Raw genomic sequence first — 17358 nt, 5'->3', positions numbered from 1 at the left:
TAATAAAACCAACTTCCCTCCTGAGGTAAAGCATGAATCCCGAATCAATTGAGATCCTTCACTCGGGACTTTGTTCTGTATTGACGAAGTTGTACAGCAGTCCTTTAACTGAGGAGTGTGTATGTACTCAGCTCTGTGTGAGTGCTGTTATTTCCCAGGTGTAAACGCTCACCTGTAGTGCAGGTGCAGGCTGTGACACAAAGACTTATTGCTTCATTCGATAAACAATCCTTTCTGCAAGGGTATCTATCCATTTCCATCTGTTTTTTTATTGTTCATAAACTCCAACTTCCTGGCTTGTGTTCTGAGGGGACTGTAACATCTGAGCAGAGATGACACGTTTTACTCCTGAGCGCCCTGTAGGTCTGATATACACTTTATTGATCCAAAGCGTGGAGTGTTTAACCCTCTGCCTTTGTTTGTCTCCCTGCTGTAGATCTGTCAGAGAAAAAGAGTGACCTGAGGGTGTGCGATGACTCCACCTGTCGATACGGAGGCGTATGCAGAGACGACGGAGCTCAGCTCAAATGTGTTTGCCAGTTCCAGGTAGATAAGATGTTTTGTTTTAAAAAACACAAACATGTTCTTTTCTGGTTCTATGTTTATTATAGGAATTGTTTGCCTATTGTGTGTGTGTGTGTTTTTTTTTAAATCCTGGCTTAAGAAAATGAAATCCTTTGATATGTAGGGTTTTTTTTCTATGGGTCATTCCATGTTTCATTTCAACAAGTTTTCAGAGCATCCAATGCACTCTCAAAAAATTCTAAATAATTTACCAATTGTTCTGTGATCCTTGAAAAGACACACTGTACAATTTTATTTTTGATCTGATTATTGCTTTTTGAGATATGGCCAATTTAGTGAGGGGGGTATGTGTCAATTTGTCCTTATTTAGGAACTACACATAGGAAGCTGAATTTTGGTATACTAATACAGCTCTACATACTCTCTTAGAATATACAAAAAGATCTGCTATGCATCCTATCTAGTGGACATGCCAGCCCCTCAAATTCAAAAAAGTGTTTTGGGGTTTCTGGCTCAAACATGTTTCAAACAACTTTGCATACGCCTCAGCTAACTGTAATTTGATCATCTTTGAGCTATGTACATAGACTGTTCACATCACCAATTATTAGTCAGATATATGCATTAGTTATTGGGTGACAGTCTCTTGAAATCTCCCAAAAATACTTTTCTGTTTTTTTTTTTACTATTTTCATTGGCCTATGTGGGAATGTAAGAAAACAATCTGATCTCTGTTTTAATTTGTATTATAAAGATTATTCTTTTTGGGATATAAAACTGTTTTTCTTGTGTTAGAAGTCGTTCTCTGCAATGTAAATTTTTTATTGATTTTCTGTCATAAAGTTACAACACATTCGTCAGATGCACAACCAGTGGAATTTTGGTGACAATTTTTTTTTTTTTTTAAGTGACAATAACTAGACTATGACTAAATAAAAAGACAAAAAAAAAACATGTTAACAAGTTGTATCAAACATATTTATATTTTGCTCTCGTTTTGATAGTTATATTTTTAGATAATTTTCCAGAGGCAATTTCATGCTTTATTTCAAGCAAATGATCTTGTATTCAGAAAAAATCTTCGTCTATCATAAATCAAAGTAACAATATTTGCTGTGCAATGTTGTACATTTCACTCACTGTGTACGTGTTACACACATCAATTATCTGTGTAAGTCCTGCAACACCCACCGTGTTGCTGGACTTGTGAAAGCAAAATTGCCGAGTACTGATCAATAATTTACAAAGAAATGTGCCAGTGTTGTTCCTGCTAAGGAAGGAAGTCTTTATAAGCAAAAACTCAACTGAAATGAATGGAATGATTGGGAAAAAGGTAAAGAAAAGATGTTCCACTCATTATTTCCACGTTAGAAGTATTTCAGTCTGAACACCATGATGGAAAACAAACCAGTGGTGATGATGGTGTCGACACACAAGGTAACACTCACATCTCACGTCAGCCTTTCAGCTGAGAGTGGGACACTTTGGGATTTATTTATGATCAACAACACGTCACAGTTGGATCTCTGGAGACCAACCTGAGCTTTATGTACAACATGTTGGGGTTAGATCAGTCTGAATGTGATGGTTGGCCTTGTATGTTTAGTAAAAAAAAAAAAAAAGATTTTTATCTAATAATGACTGTTTCTACCTGGGTTAATAATGGATATGTTGTGTTTGCTGATTGTATGTAAATATAATTAAAAAAAAACCCAATAATAATAAAAATAATGTATACATAGGATATTAATAAAAATCCCAGGATCTAAAGATTGAATATATATTTTTTGTTTGTTTTTTTTAAAAGTCCTTTTATTTCTTTTTAGAATAAATGTAAAAATATAACAAAAATAATTCAAATTATTTTTGTCTTCTTTTAGAATATTCTTAAAGTATAATTTATTCAGACAACTGTTCCCAAAATCCACTTTGATCTCCTGACATGTTTCGACTGTCAACTGCCAGTCTACGTCAGAGGCGTCTGCTGATCTGGTCTTTTTTGTTGTATGTTAAGGTTTAATTTATTCAGACAACTGTTCCTTAGGAAATCCACTTTGATCTGACATAGTTTTGACTAACAACTGCTAGTTTTTGTCAGAAGCGTCTGCTGATCGCTTTGATGTTTCCTTTGAAGTTTCTTTGACTTCCGCGTAGTAATTCCAGCAAGATTTTTTTTAGTCTTCTTTTTGAATTGTATGTTAAGGTTTAATTTATTCAGACAACTGTTCCTTAGGAAATCCACTTTGATCTGACATGTTTTGACTAACAACTGCTAGTTTTTGTCAGAGGCGTCTGCTGATCGCTTTGATGTTTCCTTTGAAGTTTCTTTGACTTCCGCGTAGTAATTCCAGCAAGATTTTTTTTAGTCTTCTTTTTGAATTGTATGTTAAGGTTTGATTTATTCAGACAGCTGTTCCTTAGGAAATCCACTTTGATCTGACATGTTTTGACTAACAACTGCTAGTTTTTGTCAGAGGCGTCTGATGATCGCTTTGATGTTTCCTTTGAAGTTTCTTTGACTTCCGCGTAGTAATTCCAGGTAGATTTTTTTTAGTCTTCTTTTTGAATTGTATGTTATGGTTTAATTTATTCAGACAACTGTTCCTTAGGAAATCCACTTTGATCTGACATGTTTTGACAAACAACTGCCGGTCTTTGTCAGAGGTGTCTGCTGATCGCTTTGATGTTTCTTTTGAAACATTAATGCTATTCATGAAGAAGACAAAAAGAATCTTGCTGGAATGACCTTGCAGCCCTATAGTCACCTTTTAATCATTTATCAACAGCTTTCTACTTTACCTTTAAAGCACATAATCCACAGGTTAGCGAGTGATTTGTTAGATTCATGATTTAGAGATGAAATCTGATTGGCTACAAGACGCATTTTCCAAATGCAAATCTTATTTTTGAAAACCTGCTTTGATAAAAAAAAAAAAAAAAGTGTTGCACTCAGGTGGTATTTATCCCCTTTTTAAAATGTACTCAGAGACAATGATTGCGCTCACTCCACTTTAAGCATTATTCAAATGAAAAGCATCTGGAAAGCCACAGTGGCCCTCAAAAACGTGTCTTCCCTGGTGCTTGAAATAGCTTAAAAATGGTCTTTTGCAGGTTTGTGTCATGCACACACATATTTCTGAACGTGTGACAGCGAGGGAGTGTGAATTTTGAATTTGAACTTTATTTTGGCAGTCTTCAGAAAGAAAAAAGGACAGAACAAACAACACTTAATTGTCTAACTCTAGGTTGAAGCAAAAGCGTATATATATATATATATATATATATATATCTACCCCATCACAAAAAACAAAACAATGTTCTCTATAATATCACAAAAAAAAAAAAAAATAGGAGACTAATAATATTTTCACAATACACATTCAATATATATTTTACACCAGGGATCTCAAACTAATTTTAGCTCAAGGGCCAAATACAGAGCAGTTTGATCTCAAGAGGGCCACTGATTTTATGTGGGAAAATGAGTAATTTCAACATTATTGTGCCCTAGTTTGCACTTCTGTATATACAAATTATGTAAGAAATCAACCATATCCAAGCAATAAGTGACAGATATCGGCCCCAACAGGATCTTTACTTTAAATTTCCTAGATTTTGTGACCAATTTCTACTTAATTAAAGGAAATATGTCATAATATGAGGACAATTGAAGGATTTTGTATGAATATTGAGTTTTTTTCAATTGTTTAACATTAAAAATGACTGCAATCATGCGATATAAGCACCGGGAAAACTGTGAACACCGGCAAATGTTGTTGGTTTTCATTTACACAATGATTCATGTTTTCTCCTGCAGGCCGAATAGAATGCTTCGAAGGGTCGACTTTGGCCCTCGGGCCATGAGTTTGACACAAAGTTCAACACATCAAACTTATGTACATATACATATACGCACATGCACACACACATATATACACATATACATACACTACATACACATGCATGTACATAATATTCATATTATACTATTTAATATTTATCACACAAATTTCAATCATTTCAATTCAATTTTAAATATAGTTTTCAATTCATAATATACTATATCCTACTATATACATTTTATGATGTTTATTGAGTAAGAATTAATATATTTTATATCATTATAAACATATTATATATTATTGCTGTCCAAGGTAAAATTGTTGCTCTTCTTTCTTATATTTACTAACGATATATGATTTAAAAACTTTTTAAACGTGTTCATGTTACTACCTTGTTTTATTTCATCACGGAGGCCACATGTGTCAAACTTCAGGCCCAGGGGCCAAATTCGGCCCTTTAGAGCAGGGGTTCTCAACCTTTTTGACCTCGGGATCCAAATTTTCTGAATACAAAGTGGCCCAGGGCCCATTTAAATATTAACACTTTCATTTCAATTGATCTGAGTCTTGGTTCGATATGTATTCAATAACTACATCAAGTCCACTTACAGTTTAACAAGCCACAAAAGCTTGTAAAATAAATGATATGATACACTGTGATCATCTCAAAGACATTTATTTTTATTGCGTATGTAAACTTGCACAAACAACAACACTGAACAGGTGAGCACTTAGAACAAATCGAGTTGCTACAAGAACAATAACAAAGGATCACGTCAGTCATTAACAAAAAAAATCAGAAATTTCAAAAATATTTTGATTTAGATACTCAAAAAACTGAAGAAAAATTCTCATAAATCAAATTATTTGGTAATAAAATCAATACATTCAAAATAATAAGTATCAAATAAAAAATATAAACTGTAAATAGAATTTAAATAAAGTGCAATTGAAAATATTAACTTATAACCTGCTGATTAATTTGACAATTTCATTTTGAAGGCTTCAGTGCTTCCTTGGCTGGGGTTATCCCACACTTCAGCCAAAAGTTTGCACCAGTTTTCTTCTGTTTTTCGCGGACCAGTAGTTGGCACCAAGGGCCCAAGAATGGGCCACGGCCCTATGGTTGAGAATAACTGCTTTAGAGCATCAAATAAAGTAAAAATGACAGAAAAAACATGAAGCACTTTGTAAACTACCAACTAATTCAGTTGTAGATATCTCAGCCTCTACAAAGACAAACATTTAATTAAAACCCACCATATTTGCAGAGTTTTCCAGTCATTTTAAATCTCAAATAGTTGAAAGAACTTTACATTTTTTTTGAAAATCTAGCAAATGTTTTTCATATTATTCCACGAAATGTCCCCAATTTTCCAAAATTTAACATTTAAGTGAAGATTAGGGGCATTAATGTTGAATTTGCTCTATTTCCCACTTAAAATCTGTGGCACACTTAAGCTCAAACTGGTCCGTAGTTGGCCCCTGGACTAAAATGAGTTTGACACCCCTGCTTTAGGCAGATCCATAATGAGTTTGTCTAATGAGACAAAAAGTCTTTGTGGAGTTATTTTAGCCATTTTACAGAAGCTTTTACTTCCCACCACACCTGCTCTACAGCCACTCACTGAACGAACCAATCCCATGGATCGTCTGCTAAATAACCACCTGTTCTCATTGGACCGGCTGGGATCGCTCCGTGTCCAGGTCATTAAAAACATTTGCTTTGGTAAACACAAAAAGAGCCGCAGTCAACAAAGTAACTCAAACATGTCACGCACTGATAATGAGCAGGAAGTGTGAAAAATGGTCACATGACAAGAAGTCAACACCGAGCTGCTGATGAAGGAGAAAAAAGAAGGAAAGTCATCATTTACTTTAGTTGTAGAGAAACAGTTCACTGCATGTGGATCAGCACTGATCACCAGGGATGGAAAGTTAGAGACACCCCTGAAATTACAGCATTTCTTCTCTTTGTTTATTTACTTTATGTGCATTGAAAAAACACAAAAAATCAGAAGAAAAAAAGCCCAAATTTAAATAAAATGATTTATCCACAGTTTTATAAAGGTGTCAACCATTTTGTCCTGTCCATTTTTTTTTTAAAAAAGTGTTTAAAATTATGTAAATGTTGGCTTTTTTGTGTTTTTTCAATGCACATAAAGGTAATAAACATGGGTATACCAAGAACATTTGAAATTGCTATATTTCTGGGAGAAATTGTGTAATTTCTGAAAAAAATCCAGGGGTGCCAATATGCTTTCATTCAAAATTACAATTTTTTTGGTATAGACGTGTTTATTTCCTTTATGTGCGTGGAAAAAACACAAAGAAGCAGAAGAAAAAAAGCCCAAATTTGAATAAAATTATTTATCCACAGTTTTAAAAAAGTGCCAACAGTTTTGTCCAGTCCATTTAAAAAAAAAAAATTGTGTAAAATTATGTAAATGTTAGCTTTTTTCCTTCTGCTTTTTTGTGTTTTTTCAATGTACATAAAGGAAATAAACATGGGTATAGCAAAAAAAAATTGTAATTTTTGAATGAAAGTGTGGACATTACAGCATTTCTCCCAGAAATAGTTGCAATAACAAATGTTTTTGGTATACACGTATATAGAAAAATGTCAAAATTTAAATAAAATTATTTATTCACAGCTTTATAAGAGTACCAACAATTTTGTCGAGTTCATTTTTTAAATTTCGTGTAAAATTATGTAATATTTGGCTTTTTTTTAATTTTATTTTTTTGTGTTTTTTTTTTCAATTCACTTAATGGAAATAAACAAATGTGGAACAAACATTTGTAATTGCAACTATTTCTGGGATAAATGGTGTAATTTCTGGAAAAATTTCAGGGGTGCCAATGCTTTCGTCCATGACTGTATATGTACAGTATAGTAGTAAAGAACAAATACCAGTACTTCTTGAAATGAAAAAACTATATACTTTATGAACTACTAGTTTTTGTTGTTGTTGTTGTTGTTGTTTTGACAGCCAACAATGTTGGATGAGACTGAAGCAAGTTGGATGATTGGTTGGTTTTGGTAGACTCCAGCGCCGAATTTAACGTAATCAATGAAACAAAAATAAACAAATTCATTACCCAGAATACCAGCTGCTTGAAGATTTTTATCTTTTATTATAATCTGCTAGGGGTGATCATTTTCAATCAGATAGACATAGTGTAAGCCTCATTGATCAATAAACCCAAGATAATTTGCTGGAAAAAAAAGCTTTTATATGCCACTCACAAGTTTGTTTGTGTTCCCACCATAAATACTTCGTTTCACATTTTTTATTTATTTTTTTTAATTCTGTATGGTGCATTGTGGGATGTGGAGTCCTGCAGATGGATCCACAGAAGTGTTTTTACTTCATTTTTGCCGTGATTTCTTGTGTTTTTTCACCAAATAAGGAGGATATTGATTTTATTGACACCATTTTTGTTCTAGTTTGTTACCGGTGTCATGTACTGAGTTTGCATCGTACTGAGATTGTATATGCACACTACCAGAAAATGAATTTTTGCTTAAAAAAAAAAATCATTTTTGTTATTGTTTGTTATTTTTGTTTTCAAAGTGAACGTGTTTTACTGTATTTGTTTATTGGATTGGGTTAGGGTTATAATCTCAGTACGGAGGTAAACTCAGATTGTATATGTGAATATATGCACATTAACGCACATGCGCACTACCAAAAATTTTTGCTAAAAAAAAAAATTGATTATTATTTATTTTTGTTTTCAAAGTGAACGGACAGGTGTTTTATTTATTTTTAACAGTCTTTTACTTAATTATACACTTATTTAATGTTTATTCTTTCTTTTGTCTTTGTTAAACATTTTATTCTTTTATTTGTGATTTTTTTTCTTGACGAAAGCAATTAATACAGAATTAATAAATGAATTCTGATTCTGATGTATTTGTTTATTGAATTAGGTTAGGGTTATAATCTCAGTACGAAGGTAAACTCAGACCGTGACACCGGTATTCCCCGTGATATCACTGTTCTCGGCGGGACATTCAATTTTGATCGGATCTTTCCGTGTAAGCCCCAAAATAAACATCCACCATTGTTTTACCACAACTTTCAGTTGGTGAAAACTCCAGTAATGTGTTGGGAAGTCACTTTGACAGAGTTTTTGAAACAGCAACTCAAGAAATCCCAGTAAGAATGAAGTTAAAACACTTCTATGGGACTACTCATCCCACAATGCAATGCACACAACTTTACCGACAATGCAAATGAGTCGAGCATCAATTTTTTTTACATTTTACATCATTTTTCAAGCAAATGATCTTGTATTTATTGATCTATGAGGCCTTCTCTATGTCTCTAGGTTTGAGTTTCCAGTGTTTTCCACATTTACTGTTTGTCACACACCAGTCAGTGATCAAAGCAGCAGCTGCTACACTTGTTTTGTGTTTTGTGTCGGATACGAACCTGAGCAGGTGGTGATTTCTGTGTGCTGGAGGTAATGGAGGTCACAACTGCGGTTTGTTTCTGCCACGTGATTGATGGCTGTGGGTTAATAGAATATGGAATGAGTGAACAGTGATATGTATCCTTGGCAGCAGACTTGTCGTGCTGAATAACATTTACAAGTCATTGATTGTACATTTGACACAACCAGCAACAGCAGCAGTTTCTTAATGCAACAGAGCATTCTAATCCACACACCGTATATCATCAAACACATTATTAATACTTTTATCGTGAACCGTGTCGCTTTCGTTTCGACTAAGACTATTTTGTGGCTTCTTGCACTCATATACAGACCAACACACATAGATTAGCATCACAAGTTATGCCAACATCAATGTTTTTAGTCTATTGGAAGAACTCTGAGTACTTTTTGGTAAAATAATGAATGAATGAATTTATTTAGGGAACTAATATTCCTAATAATTCATCACTGTATTTGCTGTTGTTGTTTTAACCTTTAACGTTTTTTTGAGATTGTAGAAAAGCACTTTTAAATAAAGTGTATTATTATTATTATTATTATTATTATTATTATTATTATTATTATTATTATTATTGTCACTATTTTACACACATTCAATATATATTCTACACAATAGTGTGTAAAAATTATATATTTTTCTAATATATATACAGTGTATACATACACATCAAACACATACACAAATATAGATACACACACATAAATACATATAAATACATGTACACAATAATATTTTACTATTGGATATATACTACTGTACAAATTTCATCTATTGAATTTTTACACAAAATAAAGAGTGGCGATATTTAAATTCATAATATATCACAATATATACCTTTTATTAGGTTTATTGAGTATTAATATATGTTATACCATTATATACAAATGTATTATCATTGCTGTCCTTGGTTAACCTTATTTTGCTGGAGAAATACAGCAACAAACTGTCATGTCTTACCAAAAGGAGCAAAAATGATCAAATATTAGAGCTGTTCAGCTGCTCCCGACCAGCTTTGAACGAGTATATTTTTAAAGTTTTCTTAGTTAAACATGTTTTACTTTTATAGGTGGATGACAAAATGTTTCAAATGGATTAAACAACAGTAATAACAGGTGTTTTGTGATTATAGAGACATCAGTGGTGGCCTGATGGTTAGCTTATTTGGGCTACTTTTCCCAAACGTTCTTAAACCTATTTTGACTTCATCCACCTCATTATAAATGGGTGATTACCTTTTTTTTCTCACCCTAATTCTGCACGAGTATTTACGATGTTTGAGTCTCTTCTGAGTACAGCAGCCATAATGTAACCTAATTCACATTTTTATTGTGTTTGATTCCCAGTGTCATAAAAACTACATCCCAGTGTGCGGCTCAAACGGCGACACTTACCAGAACGAGTGCTACAGACGACAGGCGTCCTGCAAACAACAGAGACTCATCTCCAGGGTGTCAGACGGGCCGTGCTCTACCGGTGAGTGGAACCTAATGCTAGCAAATTAGCCCTGAACAACTGATTGGTTGATAAGTACAAGGTTTATGGGAAAAAGGGAATTTTATTCACACTCAACAGCAGGTCTTCATCTTTTTTTTTTTCTTCCATTACTCATGTAACGATGATACTTTCCAAGAAAGAGAGAGAGAGATTGATGAGATATGCAATACGTTAAAATACATTAAGACATTTCACAAAACTCAAACGAAGCATGAAGCACATTCGAACCCTAAAGCACAAACAAAGCAGAAACGAAGAATGAAGCACAAACGAAGCACGAAGCAAAAATTAAGCACAAATCCCAAACAAACCCCGAAACACAAACGACGCACGAAACACAAACGAAGCACGAAGCAGAAATAAAGCATGAAGCACAAACGAACACTGAAGTACAAACGAAGCAGAAATGAAACACAAAGCACAAACAAAGCACGAAGTACAAACGAAGCACGAAGCAGAAATAAAGCATGAAGCACAAACGAACACCGAAGTACAAACGAAGCAGAAATGAAACACAAAGCACAAACAAAGCACAAAGTACAAACGAAGCACGCAGCATAAACGAACCCCGAAGCAGAAATGAAGCACGAAGCACAAACAAACCCTGAAACACAAACGAACCCACGAAGCAGAAATGAAACACAAAGCAGAAACAAAGCACGAAGCACAAACAAACTCCGAAGCAGAAACGAAGCACAAAACACAAACGAAGCACGAAGCACAAACAAACCCTGAAGCACAAACGAAGCACAAACGAACCCACGAAGCAGAAATGAAACACAAAGCAGAAACGAAGCACGAAGCACAAACAAACCCTGAAGCACAAACGAAGCATGAAGCTCAAACAAAGCACGAAGCACTAAAAAAACTTTGAAGCAGAAACGAAGCGCAAACAAAGCAGGAAGCACAAATGAAGTACGAAGCAGGCATATTATATATCAATTTATCAGAATTGATGTATATATCAATTCTGATAAATGTATTTTACTAATCAATTATTTTGCAGCAACAAAATTATTCCAACTGCTCAGGAAATTCGAATCAATTTGAATCAATCAAAGTCATTTCAACTCTGTTTGTCATGCATTTTCGCATCTAGAACACAAAGAATATTGCGTTAGAGAAAGTAAGCATCTTTGTCCTGTAACTGACAGCAGTATAATCATTATAATGAAATTTGCATAACATGATTTTATGTTAAAACAAATGTTAATACTTGTACTAAATACTAATGATGTGTTTTTAAAATCCTGCAGGTCATAATGATTGTGAGAAAAACACAGACATGCCTTTTTTCTAACTAATGTTTTAATGACTGTCACCGTCAGCCTTTCATAGGAAGTGTTTCATGGTATTTAGTTTCACCTCATATTTCATAAATGGCTGAACGTCAAACACATTTTGCTGCTCTGGGAAACTTCATCAGTTGCATTGATTTCATGGAACAAGCCGGTTAATCATTCTGAAATCAATTTTAATTAGAGCTGCTGATGAGAGTCATTAAAATCCTCCCACAGCTGAGTGATTTACCAAAGTAAAAGTTCAGGGTCCCTTCAGAGGCCTTTCAGGAGGGGGGTGGGTGCAGGATTAAAATTAGGATATTTCCTTTCTTTACATTCAGGATTTCCATATTGCGGATGAAAATCACAAAAACTAATTTTAGATATAAAATGTCTTCTTTCGCTAGAAAAGCACATCAACCAATGAGTTAAACACACTCATCACTCATTTTCTAATTTGCTTGTCCTGAACAGTTATATTAATCTCTTTTTTTTAATTTATCTCATTTAGAAAATTTGCTGTATAATGCATTTTTTTTTTTTTTTTTTGCATCAGTCCATCAGCAAGTGAGAGTGTTTTATTGTGAAATTTGAAAAGGCTTAAAATTCTGGTAGCTTTACTTCAAGGTGTACATTTTTTTTCAAGCATGGCACACCTGATGCCAATACTAGAAATTGGAAGATACCATTCTAGGAAGTGGAAGGGGTTCTACTTCTGTTATATTTATTAAAAATGGTACATTTATTTTGGGATCTTTGTTAATAATTCATTTAAAAGGCAGACTTGACTTAAATATTTACTTTAAGGCAATGCGTAGTCAACAATTTATGTTATTTCTGATTTTCCTTTGTGTTGAACTAATTAAGGCAAGTGGTTCCATCTGGGCTGGGAGAGGATAAATAGAGCTGAGCTAGTTGTTTTCCTGAGATGTTGCCGCAGCGCTGTGCGAATGCTGTCATGCATTGTTGAGCTACGCTGATAAAAAATTATTTAAAAAATGCTGGGCACTGAGTCAAGAAAAATTGTTTATTAATTATTCTTTTTAGTTTAACTAGTACAGTGCCTGTCGGAAGTATGTACTCTTGTTTTAATTGTTGTGTGCAGGAATCCCTTTAAAACCATTCATAAAATAATGGTCCTTTGTTCTATCAATCTGTGAGAACCACATTTATTTATTTATCTGAATAATATCAACTGTTATCCAGGAAGTTTAGTATTGTTTGTGCCATAGTATGTAGTCATCTTAGAGATGCAAATGCTTGTTTTAATCAGAAATAAAATGCGTTAAAAGTTACCAGTAAAAAGTAGTGAAGTGAGATTTTAAAAACTGCAGAAATTGGTTTGAAGTTGCAAATTAGAGTGGTCAAAAAAGGACGGAAATAGTGGTAAAAAGGGTTAAAAGTGTCAATATTAGCTTAAAAGTAGGAACAACTGGCAAATATGGCACGAAATATGGTGAAAAGAGGTTAAAAGTGACGATAATGGGTCAACATGTGTGACATTAGGTGGAAAAGTGGTGGAAACGGTTTATTAGTGCCGAAAATGTCTTGAAAGTGGAAAAACCGTGCGGAAATGGGATTAATGTAGCAAAAATGCATTAAAGGGAGCAAAAATATGGCAAGAAAAAGTGATGAAAATAGGTTAAAATATGGCAAGTTTGGTGTAGTTGCAGAAAAAGGGTAAAAATAAAAATAGGCTAAAATTGTTAAAAAAAAAAAAAAATCTTAGTTTTTTAAAGGCATCTGACGACCCCAAATGGACCCCTGACCCCAAGGTCGAGAACCCCTGCTTTAGACGTTGCTGGTTTTTATTCTTCCTTCAAAGAAAACACATGTGATAAACTCTATGGCTTCAGTCAAACCTTTTTGCTCAATTTAAACTCTTAAGTAATAAAATGCTAAAACTAAAGCTACACCACAACGCCAACGCTACTACTACTAGCGGTCAGCTCCATCTGCGCTAGCATTGCTGTGATTTCCCTGGAGGCGTCGCTTAGTGCTTTGCTCTTTATTACCCATTACACTCGGGATCCAGTGCCACTATATGCCCTGCAACTTCCTCTCTTAACCGCCTGTCCTCCTGCAATTTCCACTTCCCAAGATTTATGCTTCCTGTAATCGGAGCATTCAGCGGCTGTGAGCTGAGGAAACGGCACCATTTTTTGGATGAGTTTGTTCCCTCAAGCAGGAGATTAAGATGAGTAAAGGTGGTGATTTCAGCAGGAAGGAAGGAAGGAAGGAGGAAAGACTGCCGCGTTTGGCGTAACTCCAGAGCTGCAGGGTGGAACCTGCACACCACGCGTTGGGTCAGACTTATTGCTCTTTAAAACTCTTTTTTTTGCAGGCTTGTTGACTCTATTGGCCACACAAGGTTAAAGAGCAGATAGGTGGATTAAGAGGAGGAGGCTTTGACTTGAAGGCCACTGCGGTGCTTTTTCCATCTTAAAGTCAAACCACTCTACTCTGGTTGACCTCTACATCTTTTTTTAGCTGCGCAAGAATCACAATTCACGCAAAAGAAAATGGCTTAATCAGATTAGAAGATGAAGGAATGAAATCAATGATATTAATTGTTTAGCATTTCTGTGAATGTGACGAAAGGAAATTCTGATAAGCCAAAATCTGATTAGAAATGAGGGAATTTACTAGGGATGTGAACCTTTGAACAACTCAAGATTCAAACTCTATTCTTGGGGTGACTATTCGATTCGGAACCAATTCTCAATTCAAACTGATTATTTATTGGGTGCAAATAAAAACTGATTATGTTCAAGAAAAAGCTGCTTTCCAAGGTTCAATCAAGTAATTCTGAAATTGTAAATACAAAGAAGGCAAATTTTGGACGAAGAGGTAACATATATTTCGTGTATCTTGTAAAATATATATATATATATATATATTTGTCACTTAATAGTAGTTTTGAAAATAAAACAGTCAAATACCTGGTTACAAAGTTTAAAAATTCAGTAATATAAAAAAACCCAACTCTTTCTCACACAACAAAAGAAAACGATAAAAGGAATTCTCATTTGGAATTCAATTTCCGTTCAATTAAATCATCGACTGCCATCGACGTACATATACGTCATTTCAAATCCAACCATTCACTGCCATTGACGTATATGGATGTCAAATATGTTTTTCAACGGGGGTTGCTAGGAGACACTGTGAGGGAGCTCTTCCATAGATATCACTTGTACTGAGGTGTAGTGACCAACTGGTGCACTGTAGGTGGCAGCACTGCAACTTTGGATGAGAGATTAGTAGAGATGTAACGATGTTTTTTTTTTTTTTTAAGTCCAATTGTTAACTCACAAAATACGTTTTCAGTTGCACTTTTAAAAAGAAAAAGAACTATTATGCAGTTTTGCATTATTTACTGTAGAACCAGAATTTAAATTAATAGGCGTCTTCATTTGTATTATTCCTTTATTTATTTCATTCAAGATCTATTTTTAGTTAAATTGCATTGTTTTGAATAGTTTATCAAGGGATTCTTTTGACAATGAAAAATAAAAGGAAAATAGTACAGTATTATTTTTTTAAAAAAAGGAATATTTTTCAGTCATTTGTCTACAGTCCCATTTTGTAAAATAAATCGTGAGAGAATCGTATCGTGAACCCAGTATCGTGAATCGAATCGTATCGGGAGTTGAGTGAATCGTTACATCCCTAGAGATTAGCTGTGATGGGCTTATGTAGGCTCAAAGTCATTGTTCTGATTGACATGTTTTGTTTTGTTTTTTTGTTTTTTTTTTTTTTCACAAAAATCCTGTTTTCTCAGCTTTTCAGTCAGAAACTGGCATTTTGCGTATAACCTACCTATATTCAACTGCTGATTACGGAAGAACGAAACAAGCTAGGAAAAAAAAAAATCACTGATGAAAGTAGAGAGTCTATTTTTTTAGAATCTGGTTTTTACAGAGTCAGTACAAATATTCTGTGGGTCTTTAAAGATCAGTCAAAATGGTCTAAAATGGTGAGGGGGTATCTGTTCTGAAAATGGCTGGCAGCCAGTGAGTTAAGTAAACATGAATACCCACTTATTAACTTGAAATTTTCAATTAAATATGAAAATAAAATGACATTTAAGTACCCGAGGCATTCATCAGCAGATTCAAATATAAATACTAAGTACATCTCAATTTTATGAGACCACAAAAGTAGAGTACTCACTTTGGTAACATAAGTAAAATGATGGAGAGTATGTTGTGGAGTTGTCGGCTTCTTTTTACTCCGGGTGATGGCGTAAAATGTGGGCTCGGACGTTTGAAGTGTTCCCGAAGTACTTGGTTTTCATTTTGCAGAGTTTGTAAACAGCACAGTCATGTCAAAAAAATTTTCTGCCACCCTTAGAATTTACCTCTGTTTTTGATTGCTTTGATGTTTCCTTTGAAGTTTCCTTGACTTCCATGTAATAATTCTAGCAAGATTCTTTTTGTCTTCTTTTTGAATTATGTGTTAGAAAACTGTTCCTCCTGTTCCTATGCAATAATAAATGAAACCTTAACATATTATTCAAAAAGAAAATAAAAAGAATCTTGCTGGATTTAATCTGGTTCTGATTTATTCTTTGTTTGTTTTCTTTATAAAAAATGCAAATTAAAATGTGAAACCTATAATTTAAAATATTCCACCCACCTCCAAAAAGTTTCCACATCCAATTATTTAAAAAAAAATTAAATAAATAAAAGCTTTTCCCTGTCTGCGTCACGTGTCACCCTGTCTGGGCCAATGTTGCACTTCATTGTGTTGAAAGTTAGAAAGCCATTAGTGGTTATTCAGTGTTTTAGAAAGTGATTGATGTCAAAATCAATTCTTAAAATGTTTTAGTCAATTCAGAATTTCCTAATTTATAAGAAATCTGATTTGGATGTGAATCGATTTTTTTTTTTTTTTTTTTTGGCACCCTTAAATTGACCTCTGCTTTTATAAAAAAAATCCCATTGATAAACCAACTATCGGCGTCTGCTGATTGCTTTGATGTTTCCTTTGAAGTTTTCTTGACTTCCAGCAAGATGCTTTTTGTCTTCTTTTTGAATAATGTTCCTCTTGTTCCTATGTAATATTAAATGAAATCTTAACATATTATTAAAAAAGAAAACAAAAAGAATCTTGCTGGAATTAATGTGGTTTTGATTTTCTATTTGTTTGTTTTCTTTATAACAAATGTGAATTTAAATGTGAAACCTATAAATTAAAATGTGAAGCCTATAAATTAAAATGTGAAACCTATAAATGAAAACGTGAAACTTATAAATTAAAATGTTCCACCCACCTCCAAAAAGTTTCCACATCCAATTATTAAGAAAAAATAAATTAAAAGCTCTGCCCTGTCTGCGTCATGTGTCACCCTGTCTGGGCCGATGTTGCACTTCATTGTGTTGAAAGTTAGAAACCCATTAGCGGTTATTCAGTGTTTCAGAAAGTGATTGATTTACAGATGTGGGCAGCTGTGTGGGATGCAGGCGGCTGCACTAAAAGCCCTGGCCTGCTTCATTAACCACAGGGTCTACCATGTGTGATTTCTACAGCGGGGGTTATTGAGTCAGACCGACTCATTCTTCTTCTGCATTTAAATGTTTTAGAGTTAATGTGCCCACGCTGGTAATGAGCAGTTGGTTACAGTAAAGAAACTGTGATAACTCCTCCTCCATCCTTGTGCTATTATTGATTGAAGGTATAGCACAGGAACAGAGATCCATCAGATGGGTTTTTTTCTCCATGGAAGTCATCAATCCCCACATCA

The 17358-nt window shown here is 34.1% G+C and overlaps 1 protein-coding gene across 2 annotated transcripts in view; it reads left to right on the top strand.

The window, feature by feature from the left end:
• tmeff1a (transmembrane protein with EGF-like and two follistatin-like domains 1a) overlaps positions 1-17358 on the top strand; it is a 126027-nt gene that overhangs the window by 85250 nt on the left and 23419 nt on the right. For both annotated transcript variants that reach the window (XM_028472462.1, XM_028472461.1), the window contains exons 2-3: positions 437-546; positions 10179-10308. In XM_028472462.1, coding sequence (XP_028328263.1) covers positions 437-546; positions 10179-10308 — 240 coding nt within the window. The remainder of the gene's footprint in view (positions 1-436; positions 547-10178; positions 10309-17358) is intronic.

This window comes from Gouania willdenowi, chromosome 17 (assembly GCF_900634775.1).
Source record: "Gouania willdenowi chromosome 17, fGouWil2.1, whole genome shotgun sequence".
Lineage (NCBI taxonomy): Eukaryota > Metazoa > Chordata > Actinopteri > Blenniiformes > Gobiesocidae > Gouania > Gouania willdenowi.
This window is presented reverse-complemented; position numbering and strand designations above follow the sequence as displayed.